General features: G+C 41.2%; 1 protein-coding gene across 2 annotated transcripts in view; it reads right to left on the reverse strand.

Annotated features, from left to right (window-relative positions):
• The window catches only part of EXOC4 (exocyst complex component 4), a 314,456-nt gene that overhangs the window by 259,666 nt on the left and 36,483 nt on the right, over positions 1–18,307 (reverse strand). For both annotated transcript variants that reach the window (XM_059473330.1, XM_059473329.1), the window contains exons 4-5: positions 7,468–7,652; positions 4,581–4,690 (exon numbers count right to left, since the gene is read on the reverse strand). In XM_059473330.1, the coding sequence (XP_059329313.1) occupies positions 4,581–4,690; positions 7,468–7,652 (295 nt within the window). The remainder of the gene's footprint in view (positions 1–4,580; positions 4,691–7,467; positions 7,653–18,307) is intronic.

Consider the following 18,307-nt stretch of genomic DNA (forward strand, 5'->3'; position numbering starts at 1 on the left):
TCCTGTCTTTTACACTTCAAACATCCTCCTCTGCCATTTAATGTCATTAAGGGGCTGTTTGATCACAAAGCTCTGGCCCAGGAACAAGCTCCTCCTGTCCCCTTCTTATTGGATTTGCTGGGAAATGTCCCAGTGAAGGAAGGAATGATGAATTTGACTCCATGTTCTCAGAAGGATAATTTATTATTTTATGATACTATATTATATAAAGAATGCTATACTAAACTATACTAAAGAATGCAGAAGGGATACAGACAGAAGGCTACAAAGATAATAATGAAAACTTGTGACTCTCCAGAGTCCTGACACAGCTTGGCACTGACTGGCCAAAGAGTGAAAATAACTCACATGAAACCAATGAAACAATCACCTGCTGGATAAACAATCTCCAACCACATTCCAAGCAGCAAAACACAGCAGAAGCAAATGAGATAATATTGTTTTCCTTTTCTCTGAGGTTCCTCAGCTTCCCAGGAGAAAATCCTTGCCTTTCCTGAACCCACTCCGACTGGGCTGCTCCTCTTGTCCTAACAAACCTCTTGTGAAGCAGAACATTTAAATGCATCTCATCAAAAGCCTTATAAGACAACAGCTTGAAGGAATGATGGTATTGCCACATTCTCTAATAAAATTCCAGCCACTTTCACAAATTTTTCATCACCAAACCATTTTTCATCTGAAAATGCTCAACTCTGTGTTCAAGCAGGCAAAAGTTGAGCTGTGGGTTAAAGCCCTAATAGCTGAACAATGACCAGAGTTACAGAATTTACTGATGCCAGCTCTGATGATGCCCTACAAAAACCTCTGTTCCACCTGGGATTCATTTGCTCAGCACTGCCATTTCCCAAGGAACCACCCTGCTGCAAAGAGCTCTTTAACAGCTCCTGTCTGATCCCTAAAAAGCCAACTTTGGGAGCTCATTTAAGCAAAGCAGCTGAAAAAAAGGCTCTTGGGTCTTGTTTTTCATTCCAGTGAACAGACAAAATTTGCTGCTCCTCATTATGAAGGTTTCATTATCCATGAGCTTTTATGGGACTCTTGTAAAATGTAATGTACTATTTTCCATGATTTATGTCCTGCTGGTGATATCCTTTGTACCTTCAGCCCTTCCAGAGAAAAGCACACGAGTTCCTGGTGGCCCAAAGGCACAATTTCAGATTTGAAGGAACATCACCTGCTAATTCCTGGTGCTGAATCCTTGTTCTGGCACGTTCATGGAGCTACAAATGGGCAGTTCCTGTAGAAATGGGTCCTTGGAAGATTTTGGGAATTTTCTGCTCTGCATCACTACCAAACTCAGAAGAAAACCCAAGCATCTATACAAGCATCAAAATTAAGTCTCCAAATAAAAAAATAAGTGGACTGTAGCCAGGTATTTGATGTTGGGGCCACACACAGGACCAACTCATGAAATTACACAGAATGAGCAATTATGTGTTACTGTCCTGGCTTTCACCACATGGATCTAAAATCTCCTTGATTTTCCCTTTCTTTCCTCAGACACTTCCCCAGATCATTCAATTCTAAGAAAAAAATGATAAAGGCAATTTACCCAGGCCATAAGAAGAGAAGAAATCTTTGGAAGATTTATTGAGCACGATTGGAGTGGAGGCACCTGTGACAATGAACTGGCACAGAGGCACAAAATGTCACCTCCTGGTGATATCCTTTGTACCTTCAGCCCTTCCAGAGAAAAGCACACGAGTTCCTGGTGGCCCAAAGGCATAATTTCAGATTTGAAGGAACATCACCTGCTAATTCCTGGTGCTGAATCCTTGTTCTGACACGTTCATGGAGCTACAAATGGGCAGTTCTTGAAGAAATGGGTCCTTGGAAGATTTTGGGAATTTTCTGCTCTGCATCACTACCAAATCCAGAAGAAAACCCACTTCAAAATCCTCATAATCTATACAAGCATCAAAATTAAGTCTCCAAATAAAAAATAAATTGACTTCAGCCAGTTATTTGATGCTGGGACCACACACAGGAACAACTCATGAAATTACACAAAAAAGAGCAATTATGTGTTACTGTCCTGGCTTTCACCACATGGATCTAAAATCTCCTTGATTTTCCCTTTCTTTCCTCAAACACTTCCCCAGATCATTCAATTCTAAGAAAAAAATGATAAAGGCAATTTACCCAGGCCATAAGAAGAGAAGAAATCTTTTGAGCACGTTTGGAGTAGAGGCACCTGTGACAACAAAGTGGCACAATGGCATTTTTTAGATTCACCTTGAAAATTGGATATTCCAAGCTCTGGTTCCTGCAGAGATTCTGCAGGAGCAGCTCTGGAGGTCTCCACATGTGGAGAAGTCTCTGGTTCTTGAATAAAGAGAACCAGGAGCAGTTCCTAGACCTGGCCTTAGAACCACCACATTGCCTGCCCATACAAACTCTCTTTGCTCCAAAAACCATTATAAATAAATATAAATAAATAAATAGCAATTAATTAGCAATTCAACAGTATTTATTGTCACTATCAGCTCATCTTCTGCTGGATTTCTAAGAATTATTGTCCCATATTTCCCAGGAAAAGGCACCCTTGGGTTTGTGAGCACCTTTTAGAGTTCCAGGAAGAGCCTGGCAAAGCAGGAACCTTCCTAAATACCCTTCAGAGTACAGAAAGTTCAAGCAGAGAATTATAAATTCATTTCTGTGAACTGGCATGAAGGGAAAGTGTTACTGGTGAGCTGCCACATCTCCAATCCTCAGGTGAGCATTTCCAAAGGATTTGTTTGTTTTACGTGCAGCAGGAACAGCTTTAATTTCCTTATAAAGATTCTACAGCACAAGGTAACATCTCCTCTGGGAAGGGAGAGCAGGAAGGACTCCAAATTTTGGCATCTTTGCTGGGATGGGATGAATGAGTCAGTGCTTTAGAATGGCACCCATTAATATGCACAGACACTTTGTTTCATCAATAAAAAAGCCAAAGAACTTAAGTGACTACAGGCAGAAACAGCTTTTGTTATGCATAGGCATAAGTTTGAAATTCTCTGCTAGTTGTGCAGTCCTGGAAAAGGCTACTTTTAAATAAAATTACAGGGGGGAAAAAAATCTACATAAGTACATTGTGCACTTGAAGCAGAACCATATGCATGTTTTATGCAGATCAAATGTTTTCTGTTAAAATCCACATCTTTGCCAGGCTAAGGGACACTTGCCCAGCACTTCGGTGAGTGACGCAGAGCACAAGGAGGAGCCAAGGAAAAGATTTTCTGGTGCACTGGGTGAGAAGAGCAAGAAGGGATCTGCTAAATAAAAAGATCAGGAGGGGCATCTCCTGCTCTGTTCCCCAGCTGTGAGGTGAGAGATCCCCATCAGCTCCATAATTTCAGACCTTTTGGGTTTTATTACTACACAGAAGAGCAATATTTTAATGGGAGAAAGTAGCAGACACTATCAATATCACTGAAAAATGAGTATTTTAACATTTAAAGGGGTTGGAACTAAATGGTCTTTTAGATCCCTTCCAACCCAAACAATCCTATTTCCAGTGAGGCTGGGATTCAGGTTTTTGTGGTTTATTTCCTCAGTTCCTCAAAATCCTGTGATCTTTTGCAAGAAAACTGAACTGAACTTCCCACTGATCACAGAGAAGAACAGGAATTCTTGAGTTTCTCCCTCAGAGTTTTCATACTTTCAATTTTCATATATTTTCATTTTCTCTTCCATATTTTGTGCAGTTTCCAGCTCTGGAAGTTTGTGACTCCTCCCAAACCTGCAGGACACAGAAAAACAGCCCCAGGCTCCAAGAACCAGCCTGGCAGGAGCAGAGCTGATGAACAAAACCCCTCCAGGAGCAGAAGATAAGAATAATCAGACAGAACAATCTGAGAGGCAAGTGTGACAAAACTAGAAACAAAAGGACAAAAGAATTAATAAGGCTGAAAAGAGAAGGAAATATTCTCTGCATTTGAGGAATACTGAAACAGTCAGGTTTGAAAAGGGGAAGAGACTGGAGGTCACTTCTGTATTATTCATCAAGGACAACCCCACTTATTAATCTCCTGAAACAATACAAAGATTAATTTCCCCTCTCTGCAGCCCTTCCAAAAGCTCAGACAAAAGCCCCCAGTGAAAAAGAGTTTTCCTTGCTGTTTGTTTCAGTAACAGGAATAAAAGATCAGCCCCAGATTATTCCTGTGTACAGCCAGACCTTTAGTCAAAGTTACAAAGCTCCCGCAAGGAACAGATTTGACCTTTTGGCTCCCACACAATAAAAAACTTCAGTAATATCTCCACAAACCTGGCTGCCTGCAGTAAATAATGCTGAGGAAAGCACACAAGAATGAACCCACTGCAAATCTATGCTGCTCAAGAGATCAAGAACACCATCAAGGTGAGAACAGGCACAGGAAACTGAGTGTGTTTAAGAAGCTGGAGAGGGAAAAGATGATTTTCCATGAGGAAAAAAAGCCAAGTTTTGCCCCTGGACACAGCACCCACTCGTTCTGTGACAAAATCACCTCAAAGGTTTTCGTCTCCCCTGAGCCATGAGGGGATGATTTGTCTCCTCCTGCTCCAGCAAAAACAGCTGAAAATCTACAAATGAACATAAATACTTAAATACTCACTGCTGGAGCTTCCAGGAGTACTGAACTGGGAAGTCTCAAGGAATTTCCGAGGTGTGGATAAATTGGTGACATCCATCAGAGGCACAGGAGAGGAGTCTTTCACAAGGGACCTGTGGGAGGGGAAAGAATTAAAGCAAACAGTTGATTATTATTTATAATATTTATTTACAACAAATATCCACATATTCCTTACATTTTAAGCCTAAGAAACAGATTAAGCCTAACAGATGTTCCCATTTCCAGGCCTTCTGTCAACTTCTAATCCTCCAAACTTCTTTATTCCCTCCAGAAACCTCCACCCTTTTTTCCTGTCCTTCACATTCCTGTTTTGAGCCCACCATGTACATCCCTTCCCAAATGAACCTCCTTATTCAAAAATTGAAACATTTAAAAAATTCACATTGTATTAATTGACAAAAAAGTGCCACAGTGTCCCAGCTGCTGGACATGGCAGGGGGACACAGGCAAGAAATCATTTTTAGGAGAAAGAAATATGGAAGGCTCCTACAATGGAGCTCAGGATGATTACTTAGAGGTGAAAATGCTCATGGAAATGTGAAAAAACAAAGGTTAGGCTTGGTATCCTGCAGAGGAACCACGCAAAGCAACAAGGCACCCTTGCTTCAAGAGCTGGTGTTATCAAATATTCAAAATGTGCATCAGGGAAAGTGAAAAAAAGAGAATCCAGAGTAAGAGAAAAGTGCCTGTAGCAACCACAAAATACAGTTAATTAGCAGTCCCCCAGTCTGGGTGCACCAAAGCTTTGTGGCTGTTTTTAATTAAGATGAATAAGGAAGAGACTGATGACTTGGTAGCAACCCTCCTTCCTAGAAATTTCAATTTCAACCAATCATTTCTTTCATTAATTCATTTAATGCAACTGGCTATCTTGCCTTGTATTTTTGGCATGCAGATTTTTATTCATTCTCATAATAAAATGTTGATTTATCTTTTCTTTGTATCTCTATCAAGTGCTGGCTCCCCTTTGGTTTCCCACCTCTCCTACTGTGCAAAAATGATCTCTCAAAACTGCCTCTCTCTTTTCCAGCCACTTTCTTCCTTCCCTGAAACAACTCAGAAGTAGGAAATTCAGGGGAAAATAGCCTATATTTACTAAATTTTCACTGACAACAGGCACCAAACAGGTAAGAAGTTCCAACACCTTTAAAACACCTTGGAAGACATTGAAACCAACACATTTCAGCTCAGACACTGAAGTATTGTGGCCTCCATCTCATCACATTGGTTGGGAGGCTTTTAAATTGTGGATATTTCCTAAAAAATGAGCAGCTTTTCCCCGACCGGAGCCTCATGAGCATGACATTTGTAGGAGAGGGATAAGATCAGGAAAGGGAGAGAATGCACAGAGGAGCTGTCGGAAGCAGCAAAACCCCAACCAAAAAAGAGAAGCGCTGAGAAAAGTGAAAGAATGTAAACAGGCTTGGAGGTGCATCAACAAATCTGAATTTTCTGCTCTCCAGAGCCACAGAGCTGAGGGATTTGCATGTGTCTTGGGTTGGAAATGGGGGTGTGTGTTCTATTTGCCACCTGTCAGAGGTGGGGCAGTTCTCTCTGTCCATGGGGCAGTTGTTTCTTTATCTCTCCCACAGCCAACCCTCCCTCCAGGAGATCTCTGCTGTCCATGGCCACTGAGTGTCCCTGCAGGGCTGATCCAATCCCAGCATCCCATGGGGAGATGCTCCGCCCAGGGGAGGAGCCAAGCATTCCTACCTGGATCCAATCTGAGCCTGGCACAGCACAGCAGCCTTTGCCCCCTGCACTGCCAGAGGAGCAGCTTTCTGCTGCCCTGCATGGCCAGAGGGAGCCCAGGCCCATCTGCAGCAGCCCTGGAGCTGCAGAGGAAAACTCCCCCCTTGTGCAGGATCCCTGCTGCAGCAGAGCCACAGCTGGCACTGCAGGGGTGTCACCACATTTCTCTTCACAGATAAAAGCAAGGCACAATTCTTCCCAAGAACATTCTTATGTCATTTGCTGTGCCTGTGTTTGTGCCAAAGTAGAATGCAATATGGAGATTATTTACCCACAGTGATGGTGTTTTGTTTCCTTGGCCTATCAGGGCCAGGTGTGTGTGTGTGTGTGTCAGGACGGCTGGGTGACAGTCACAAGATTCTGTGCAGTGTGTGCAGAGTTGAGTGCTTGGCAGATTCAGTTTACATGTAATGTAATATAATATAAAATAATAAAATAATTAATTAGCCTTCTGATATCCATGGAATCCTCCTTATCATCCTCTCTCCTCAATGGGGATTCCCTCTGAATTTGATACAGGAGGGCTGAGCCACCATGGAATGGGACTGTGCCACCACCCTGACCCACAGGGTGTCAGCTCCTATTCTGACTCTGGCAGTGTTGTCTTGTACTACTGCATCCATATTTTTATATTTTCTTTTAATTTGTTTTTCCCTAATAAAAAACTTATTCCTATTCCCGTATGTTTGCCTGAGAGCCTCTTAATTTCAAAAATTATAATAATTCAGAGGGAGGGGGTTTAGGTTTACATTCTCCGTTTTAGAGGAGGGTCCTGCCTTCCTCAGCAGACACCTGGCTTTTCAAACCAAGACAGATTTCCACCAACACCCTGACCCACAGGGTGTCAGGTAATTTCTGACTCTGTCAGGTTCTTTTTCTACTATTATATTTGTATTTTAATTTTCCTATTAAAGAACTGTTATTCCTGCTCCCATATCTTTGCCTGAGAGCCTCTTAACTTCAGAATTATAACAATTTGGAGGGAGGGGGTTTAGAGTTTCCATTTCAGGGGAGGCTCCTGGCTCCCTCAGCAGACACCTGGCTTTCCAAACCCAGACCCATGGCAGAGATGCAGTTTGGGGTGTCGGGGGTGTTGGGGAGGGCCGGGCTGTCGCACCCGAGGCGCGCTCTGTCGCGGCCGCGCTGCCCCACGCGGTTGGTGGAGCGGATGTAGAGGTGCCGGTGCAGCTCGTCGATCAGCACCAGGTGCAGGTTCATCTTCTTGCTGTGCAGCTCCAGCCTCAGGTCACTCAGCCCCTCCACCTGCAGGAGGGGACCCTCCAGGGAATCCACTGCCGACACCTGGGGGAAAACAGGGGACATAATTTAGACATCCATTCATTCAACCCTCGCCATCAATTCGTTCAGTTTTGCAATTTTCTGTGACAATTATATTTTCTGGAAAAATCCCTTTGCCCAGATTCTGCTCCTGGGAAGCTGAGAAGCTTCAGAGAAAAAGGAAAACAATATTATCTGATTTACTTTTCCTGTGTTTTGCTGCTTTGGAATGTGATTGGAGATTGTTTATCCACAGGTGATTGTGCATTGGTTTCATGGGAATTGTTTTAATTAATGACCAATCACAGTCAGGCTGTGTCAGGACTCTGGAAGGAGTCACAAGTTTTCATTATTATCTTTTTAGCTTTCTGTCTGTATCTTTTCTGTATTCTTTAGAATAGTTTAGTTTAGTATACTTTAATATAATATAGTATCATAAAATAACAAATTATCCTTCTGAGAGCATGGAGTCAGATTCATCATTCCTTGTTGGAGACATCTTATGGAAAACCCTTTCCTTAGGATTTTTGCTCCTGAGAAGCTGAGAGGCCTCAGGAACAAAATGTAAACAATGATTATCTGCTGCTGTGGAATGCAACAGGTGCATCTGGGATTGGTCTCATGTGGTTGTTTGTAATTAATGGCCAATCACAGTCAGCTGGATCAGACAGAGAGCCAAGCCACAAACCTTCGTTATCATTCTTTCTTTTTCTATTCTTAGCCAGCCTTCTGATGAAATCCTTTCTTCTGTTCTTTTAGTATAGTTTTAATGTAATATATATCATAAAATAATAAATCAGCCTTCTGAAACATGGAGTCAGATCCTTGTCCCTTCCCTCAACCTGGGACCCCTGTGAACACCTTCACAATTCCTCCCTTCATCTGGGAACCCCACAAATACAATAATTTTCCTCTTGGATTAGGGAATGTGTGAGACCCAGGATTATTCTAACCTTAAAACTCTTCTAAAGCAGAAAATCTTGAAGTAATATTTTAATATTTCTTTATTTCTATTCCCAAATAAATTATATAGAAGGGTCTGACATCCAAATGATTCAGATTTAATGTGCAGCCTTCAAATATTAAGTGTATGTACAAAACAAGTTAGTGAAAACACAGTTCTTAAATAAAAATCAAAGCACGGTTTATCCCCAAATAAGAGGATTATTAAGTAGAAAAGTGTTAGAAGAAGATAGTGACAATGCTGTTTGATGGCTGCTATTCTTTCCATTACAGAAACACCAAAAAAAACCCCCATTATTCCAAATTCAGCAAATGGGGAGAAAATGGCTTTAATTTAATTTGTTTAAACTCATGACTGAAAAAGCTTGGGAGACCTCATCCTTCAGTCTGCACAAGGGCTATGTCCCGTGGCTACACCATTTGAATATCTGAAATAACAACCAGCTGACATCCCATGGGCACTGAAATTCCCTAATTTTCTTTTCCATCCTAAAAATAAACATGGACAAAACCCAAACACAGACAAAACCCACCAGGAAAGACAAATCAGTGCCTAAAAGCAACACTCTCCCTGTGCATCCCTCCCAGTTGGTTTTCTATTTAACAGAGATTTCCAGTTCCTAATAAATAAATGATGGCATCCCTCTGCAGCTTCCAAACTCTCAGTGCTGATGTTGTAAGAAACTGGAAAGAGCATGTTTGGCATGCAGAGGTTTAAAATAAAATTTAAAAACCCATTCCCTGCTAACTGAGGGTGCTGTCAGTGAAATAAGACATTTTCTTGCACTTCAGGATCTGGGTTCAGAACAAACCTGTCAGCCAAACATTAAAAATTAAAAGCAAAGATACAGCGAGTAGGCAGCCCAGCCAAGGGCTGCTCCCTCAGTACCAGTAAATATTAACTCTGCTGAAAGAACATCCATCACCAGAGTATTCCTTTACTGGCCTCCAAGCCCAGAAAAACTTGGAATATCCATGGGACAGCCGAGCTTTGTATATTAAGTTTTAAATCTCCTCACTTGCCACACTACACTGTCCATCTTCTTCCTTCCCAGTATCCATCTGGGAATAGCTGGCAAAGTTTGGCCATCACACATCATAAAACCACCCCAAAAATGATGGAAAAACCTCAATTTCCTTCTCCCCAGAGGAAGTGGCAGAGCTCACCCAAGTGGAGGAGCTCAGCAGAGACCGCATGGGAAACTCAGGCAGAAGTGGAAATGTGAATTCCTCTCCTCTTCCTTTGGTATTATTCCCCAAATTTCCCCATTCCAAAGGCACCCTACTGAAAGAACATCCATCACCAGAGTATTCCTTTGCTGGCCGCCAGGCTCAGAAAAAACTGGAATATCCATGGGACAGCCAGACTTTGAAAATTAATTTTTAATCTCCTCACTGTCCATCCTCTTCCTTCCCAGTATCCATCTGGGAATCGTTGGGGAAGTTTGACCATCACACATCATAAACCCACCCCAAAAATTAAGGAAAAACCCAATTTCCTTCTCCCCAGAGGAGGTGGCAGAGATCACCCAAGTGGAGGAGCTCAGCACAGACCATGTGGAAAAAAATGGAAATGTGAATTCCTCTCCTCTTCCTTTTACAGGTGGGGATTATTCCCCAAATTTGCCCATCCCAAAGGCACTTGAATCCTCCCAAGTTGCCCCAAGGAAGCTACAACTACCCTGAGAGTAGACCAAAAATCCCACCAGAGCAAGCAGCAGGAGCAATTTATCACATTTTAAACATTTGTCATACTGAGAAACTGAGAGATGAAAAAGCAGCCAGAAAAGAAGTGAAAAGTGCCATAAAAAAAAAATTCCAAGACATCCAGGAAAAGTTTGCTCTGAAACACAAAGAATGGGAATTTAAACTTTCCACTCAGCTCTGTTTTTGTCTTGCCAGTTCATTGCTCACCAAAAATATTAAGGCCAAAATACAACTCTCAAAGACATCTTAAAAAAATAAAATTGAATATTCAACCATTTATTATATTCATGTTCATGGAAGTCGAAGGTTGGTTTAGATGGCAACAAATAGAAATATTATGCTAAAAACCAATCCAAATATTTTTCCTTTCTGCAGTTTGGCTTTCAGAAAGATGATTTAGGTCCTGGCAACAAAGCAGCACCCAAGATTATATTCCAGAATAAAAAATATGAGATTAAAACCTTTGTGTGCTGGATAAACCAGCCCAGAACAGCATAAGTGACCAAAAGGAAGCAAAACATCAATAAAAAAATGTACAAAATTAAATATACACTAAAGGCAGATCAACAGTGGAACTTTAGATGGAACTTTTTTGACTTAATGGCCCCACTCAGCTCCTAACACACCAAAATTTGGATTATGCAAGAGATGCCAATCAGCTTTCCCTGGTTTTTAACCCTCCCATCCAAAAGCACTAAAAGATGTGGAATTGGATAGAGAGAAGAAGAGTTATCCTGCAAGACTCCAGTTAACACTGATAAGGGAAAAGCAGCCCAAGGAAACCTGGAAATGAGATGTACAGAAGGACTGAAGTGGTTCCAGGCTCCAGAAAAAGCAGCTGATGGTCACTCCTGGCTCTTCTTCCTACACACACAGCTCAGTTAAATGGAAATAAAGTGATTTGTGTTAGTTTTTCTGCAGGGGGATCCCAGCATTGTGGAAAAAAACTGCTTTACAATGATTAAACTGTACCAAAAGAACAGGCAGTGCCCACCAGCACCACCTTTAATTCCTGAATTCAGCTCTCTCTCCCATTGAAACACACAAAAAGTGTAATTTAGTCAAACACTAATTAAAATATTGGCCTGGATTAGCAGAGAATTTGGCTTAGATGATCTGATAGCAATTCCTGATGTTCAAATCTCCTTATCTCTCTCTACTTATTAGTACCTACAATGAGCAAAGGCCCTTTAGGAAACAGAGATGAAATAAGGCTGAAAAAAGAGCTGTGCTTTGTAGAAACTAAAAATTGCAAGTTTATAGAAAATAACCATGGCACCAGCACCATTAAGCAGCTTGTTTAAAGGTCACAGGCAGTTTAGAGCAGGGCTTAATTGCCTTAAAAAGAAAACACAGCTAAACACTTGCTCAGTGGAAGAGGAAATTTGGAAGGGTTTAATTCAGCATTTTACAACAAATGAGAACCTAAGTGTTAACAAGGTGTTTGTCAAAATTCTTTCTTTCCTGACTTCAGCCAGAGTTTCCCAATCTGCTTACAGTGAAATCTATTTATTCCCTCAGGGTTCTGCTGAACCCCTACAGGCCTGAAGCGAGCAGAGATAAAGAGAAAAGTCTCAATTTTTTCCATCAAAATAATGATAGAATCATAAAATCATGGAATTATGAAATCGTTTGGGTTGGAAGGAACATTAAAGATCACCCAGTCCCCATGGGCAGGGACACTTTCCACCGTCCCAGGGTGCTCCAAACTCATCCAGCCTGGCCTTGGACACTTCAGCGATCAGGAATTCACATTTTCTCTGGGCACCCTGTGCCAGGGCCTCACCACCCTCACAGGGAAGATTTCCTTCCTCAATTATTAATTATTATTAAGGAATTCCTTCCTCAATTATTAATTATTCTACTAGAAAACTAAATCCTTTCTGTTTGGGAAACCAGTCTGTTCTGAATTTGGACAACAGATATGAAAACATGAACACACAACTGAGAAAGGTTTAGAGAAAACAATGTTGTGGGTCATATTTGAGATAAAAAAAAACGTTGTACATAAACACAATGTGACAAAAGGGAAAAAGCTGAGCCCTCAGGCCTGGAAGTGAGCAGAGATAAAGAGAAAAGTGTCTTTAGTTTTTTTTCAGAGGGGGGAAAAAACCAAAATAATGATAGAATTGTAAAATCATGGAATGGTTTGGGTGGGAAGGCACATTAAAGATCACCCAGTCCCCATGGGCAGGGACACTTTCCACTGTCCCAGGGTGCTCCAAATCTCATCCAGCCTGGCCTTGGACACTTCAGGGCTCAGGAATCCAAAGCTTCTCTGGGCACCCTGTGCCAGCGCCTCACCACCCTCACAGGGAAGATTTCCTTCCTCAATTATTAATTATTATTAAGGAATTCCTTCCTCAATTATTAATTATTCTACTAGAAAACTAAATCCTTTCTGTTTGGGAAACCAGTCTGTTCTGAATTTGGACAACAGATATGAAAACATGAACACACAACTGAGAAAGGTTTAGAGAAAACAATGTGGTGGGTCATAATTTGAGATAAAAAGAAGTTGTACATAAACACAATGTGACAAAAGGGAAAAAGCTGAGCCCTCAGGCCTGGAAGTGAGCAGAGATAAAGAGAAAAGTGTCTTTATTTTTTTTTCAGAGAGGGGGAAAAAACCAAAATAATGATAGAACTGTAAAATCATGGAATGGTTTGGGTGGGAAGGAACATTAGAGATCACCCAGTCCCCATGGGCAGGGACACTTTCCACTGTCCCAGGGTGCTCCAAATCTCATCCAGCCTGGCCTTGGACACTTCAGCGATCAGGAATTCACATTTTCTCTGGGCACCCTGTGCCAGGGCCTCACCACCCTCACAGGGAAGAATTTCTTCCTCAATTATTAATTATTTTACAAGAAAACCAAATCCTCTCTGGCTGGGAAACCAGTCTGTTCTGAATTTGGACAACAGATATGAAAACATGAACACACAACTGAGAAAGGTTTAGAGAAAAGAATGTTGTGGGTCATATTTGAGATAAAAAAAAACGTTGTACATAAACACAATGTGACAAAAGGGGAAAAGCTGAACCCTCAGAATAAAAGAGTAAATAAATAAGCAACAACCCAGAAGGTTGCAGCTGCCTCGCTGGTGAATACAACATTGCTGACATTTAAAAGGAGAATTGATCTGCTGCTTTTACAAGGGACTCACTTTCACAAGGTACAGGAAAGGAAAATGACTAAAAACCAGCTGAAATAAATGTAGGCAGATCTAAACAAGCAGGTCACTGAATTCCATTTGCAGGAGATAAGGAGTGAGCCTGCAAACAGGAATGTCCTCACCCTGCAGCTTTGGGGACTTGGCAGGGGGCAGAGAGACACAAGAGCCACAAATTCCTGGAACAGAATTCCCAGAGCAGCCCCTGGTCCCTGGAAATGTCCAAGGAAAGGTTGGACAGGGCTTGGAGCAGCCTGGGATGGTGGGAGGTGTCCCTGTCATGGCAGGGGTGGCACTGGGTGGGATTTAAGGTCCCTTCCCACCCAAACCTGTGAACCAAAGAGCTGTGATGTTGGTCCTTTTGTGACCCAGAGATGGGACAACTAAAATAACTTATTAAATAAACTGAGTTTAATGTTATAATGACATTAATTGTTACAGTGACAATATTAGTGATAGTGCTTTATGCACTTCACTGTACACAACGATTGATAAAGCCATCAAAGAAGTTTTTTCCCTTCAAGAGAGAGGGGGAAATGTGGGAAGTGGATTTGTAGAGAATTCTCAAAGCCTGACAGAGAGCTCACACCTGTATGCAAACTTTGAGATGGGAAATGCTGAGTTAGAAATGCCCTGGAATGGGACAGGCATTGCTGAGAGAGAAATGGAACTGGAAAAAAGTTCCAAAGGGTGGCCTTGCAAATAAGAGTGGAGCTTTGGAGAAACAGAACTGTGAAAGATGCATTGCAGTGGGACCCACCAGGGGTAATTTTAGGTGATTGGCATTTAAAGCATTTACAGCAAGAATACAGACCAAGAAACACTTACAATGTCTTGTAATTAGGAAATAATTGGCTTCTGATTGTGATGGTGTGAATTATAACATCTGTATTGTCTCACTCTTCACATGAGACTGAAAATGGAATAAAAGTTTTTAAAACACCTCTCAGCTGCCCCATCTCTGGATCAGAAAAGAGCTTAATCCAACACTGGGAGAGAGAACAGCAGCAAGAAACACTCCCAGGTGCCACCAAATTCCTCTGCCACCCATCCCTGTGCCACCCACTGCCTGGCACAGCAGTGTGACAGACTGAGCAAAAGGCATGGAAAAAACAACTTGAGAAAAGGGAGGGGAACAAATAAAGCAGTTTGCCATGAGTTGTACCTGGAGAGCAGAGAGAAAATGTTTTCTTCAGCAGGGTTTGTTTGTGTTCTCTATTTTTACCCACCTCAAACCTCCAAGTGACTCCTAAGTTTATTAGCAATGAAATAAGCAAGGAGCTCCTGAATTTAAGGCTGCAAAATCCCCACATTTTTGATGGACAATGCAGGGAATCACAGAATGGTTGGAATCACAGAATTCCAAAAACCCAAAGCTTGTGAAGCCCTCAAACCCTCCACTGCTGGCAACACTTAACAAGCACATGATTAAACCTGCTTTAAATTGCATTTATATCCTTTAATTCCAACCTTGACAAGTTTTATCAAGGCTGTGGTTTTAATTCCAATATCTTTTGGATATAATAGTTTTCAATTCCAGTATCTTTTGGATATATCTTTTGGATTTAATATCTTTTAATTCCAACCTTGACACAAGTTTTAGCAAGGCTATCAAGTTTTATCAAGGCTGTGTTTCATCTGTAGATTTGTTGCAGTGTTTTGGTTGCAAGGTGAATCAGGATGAAGCTGAAAAGTGATGGCCTTTGAGGATGGGCCAGCCAAAAATTGGGATACAAGAAAAGCTTAAAAAATAATAAATTCAGGGGTTGGGAATTGTCTGGTACCAAATTGCCACAGCACAGTGTGAGGTAGCATCAAAACAAATCAGTGAATAGGAATTATTAAGATGATCCTAAACTTTAAAACCACCCTGGTGATCCTAAAGCAGAGTCTTCAGGTAAAATCATGGAAAACAGGAAAAGCACCAAAGATCAGTGATGATGTTCCTGACAATTGCTGATATTCCTAAAAACAGGAAAAGGAGCAAAGGAACCCAGGGGATGAGGATTAGTGAGGAGCTGATGGACAGCACTGGGTGGATATTCAGGTGAGGGAAGAAATTGCTCCCAGTTTTGGTCACCCTTTAAAATCTTGTAAGAATCAACAAGCAAAAAAGCAAAGAAAGAGCTGTAAATTATGATTATTTTTCTTTGCAATATTTTGGGAAGAGCTGAAGTGACTCCCCTCCATGGCATGAAAGGATTTGTGAGCAAATGAAGCACAAAAAGGGGGGGGACTCACACAGATGACTGAAGCTGAGAGGGTTGGAAAATCACTTTGGAAGATTCTGAGCCACACACACACACAAAAAAAGTGCTCAGATTGCAGGAAAACAGCTCATCCTGGGACAAGCAAACTGATCTGAGGGGGGAAGGAGACAAAAAAATATACAAATAAAATAGAAGTGTTATGTTGGACAAACCTGGCTGAAACACCTTAACACAAAGGACAAACAGCTTTAATGTCTCTGAAGTGCTCCAATGGCAATGACCAAACACTGTTTTCCCTCTGCCAACTTTTAAATATTTATAAAATTATGTTCCTCACTTGCTGTCCTTTCCTCCAGCTAGAGAAATTTAATTCTTTTGCATTTGCCTCAGTCACCCATCAATCATTCCCCTTCCTCCTCCACTCCTGTAATTCATCAATGTCTTTCTAGCAACAAAGTGCTGGAACCAAAAGTGGAGCTCAAGGAAGAGAGGGGCTAAAAACAAGAGGTTTATCCAACTGCTCACTTGGACCTGAACACAAATTCTGCAATTTCTCCACCAGCATGGACAAATGACTTCGCTGAAATGGCAGAATTATCCAAGACTTTTTCCTTTCACTTCTCATTTCCATTTTCATCCCAAATGTTTCAAAAATGCTTCAGTGAAAACTGAATTTATTACACCTTCCCGCCAGCTTTAAAGCTGCATTTTCAAAGCAGTTCAATCAGATTTATTTCTCCAGATTTATTCAACCTGGATTATTTTACAGTGTCCCATAACCCTTCAACAAATTTTTCATGGTGTTGCTGCAATGTTTTATTGGGGATAAAATTCTCTTCAACATCCCAGATTTTAAAAAGAATTCCTGGACAGCCCAGTGATTGCTGGAAAAGCATCCTCTGTATTCAAACTCTGCTCCACCTGATTTTTTATTAAATTTGTTATTAAAGAAGCTTTTACCAGCTGAAATAAAGGGTTGTTATTAGCAGAGCCAAGAGCCCCCTGGTGATGCTCTGAGGGGTCAAGCACGTGGCCATGTAAATCAGCTTTAGGTACTAAAACTTCATGCAAGAAACTGCCCTAAAAATGCAAATTACAGCAGGAAAGAGTGAGAGTAGGTCATTGATAACGATGGAAAAAAAAAAATAAAGTGTTTTTAAGGGAAATTTCATGTTCTAATGTGTTTAAAACTAGCTTAAAGTTTATTAAAAAAAGAATAAAAGCAGGATTTAAGGAAAAAAATAAATTTAAAAATAGTCTTAAATATTAAAAAAAAATCTTAAATATTTTTTAAAAATTTTAAATTTAAGGAAAAAATAGGAAAAAATTACAGAGGAGAGGTGAAAAGTGATCTAAGAATAAAAACCCAAATCTTTTTGCATAAAGAACTTATCAGTATTCTATCAAACTCAATCTGGACAAACCAAATACCCTCAGATCCTCCTTGTGTGGCCCCAGACCTTTCAGACACACAAAGCCCATGATTTCCATGGTTTTTGGAATCATCAGAACATATCCCAGGTATATAGAGAATTAATAAAATTAACCAAAAAAATTTAATAAAATTAATAAAATTAACAAAAAACAAGGTGTCTCTTCCTCATCAGTCTTTCACCTTAAGAAATCAGATTTGCCAATCATTAACAATTAACAGAAACCTCACAGGAAATGAGAGAGATTGCACTTCTCAAAAGAGAATTTCAAGCAGAGCAAAAATTTAAATTTACCTATAAAAACCCAGGATGGTCTGAGTTTTTACAGGTAAATTTAAATAGGTTTCATTTCTACAGGATCCCAAACAAACCCAGCTCTCTTATTTCCACTTAATTCCAAAATATAAAACTCTTCCATGGCACCAATCCCAGAGCTGCACTCAGGAATGCAGAAAGCAAATGAAAGTGTTTTTATTGATTTTCCCTGTTCCAGCTGAAAGGCAGGCAGTAAATAAAATGCAGGCTGAGAACTGCATTGTTATTTTTTATTTATTTCATTATTCCAGGCTACTTCAGGTGTAAGAACTCTGCTCACTACAAGGCATTTTTAATTGAAAGGTTTTCCTTGTGCCATCCTGAGGACAGCCACAGGTGGCAGCTGCAGCCAGGTCATAAAAATGATATTTTTACATCTCAGCCATGCCCAGGGCTAACAAACAGCCAGTTTTGCAATGAGGTGTTGGCACTCCAAAGGATTTTCCAGAGGATTAATGTGGAATGCAGAGGAGGTTGTTGAGGGGGACACAGAATCAGAATTTGGGTTGTTAAACCTCACCCATGGCAGGGACACCTCCCACTGTCCCAGGCTGCTCCAGCCTGGCCTTGGACATTGCAGGGATCAGGGGCAGCCCCAGCTGCTCTGGAATGAGATGTTTGTTATGGGATGAGTAAATATTTTGCACACAGAGCAAAAACATTTCATTATTTTAAAGCCCTTGTTTGACTCCCCACAGCAAGTGGGGCTCCTTGTCTTCAGTCTTCTCCAGGCTGTCCCAGCCTTGATTAATTTCTCCTCTATCTCCTTTTCCTGTGCCACCTTCACTTCTTCCCCAGAGCAGCTGGGGCTGCCCCTGATCCCTGCAATGGCCAAGGAAGGATTGGAGCAGCCTGGGATAGGGGAGGTGTCCCTGGA

The sequence above is a fragment of the Ammospiza nelsoni genome, chromosome 5 (assembly GCF_027579445.1).
Source record: "Ammospiza nelsoni isolate bAmmNel1 chromosome 5, bAmmNel1.pri, whole genome shotgun sequence".
In the NCBI taxonomy this organism is placed as follows: Eukaryota; Metazoa; Chordata; class Aves; order Passeriformes; family Passerellidae; genus Ammospiza; species Ammospiza nelsoni.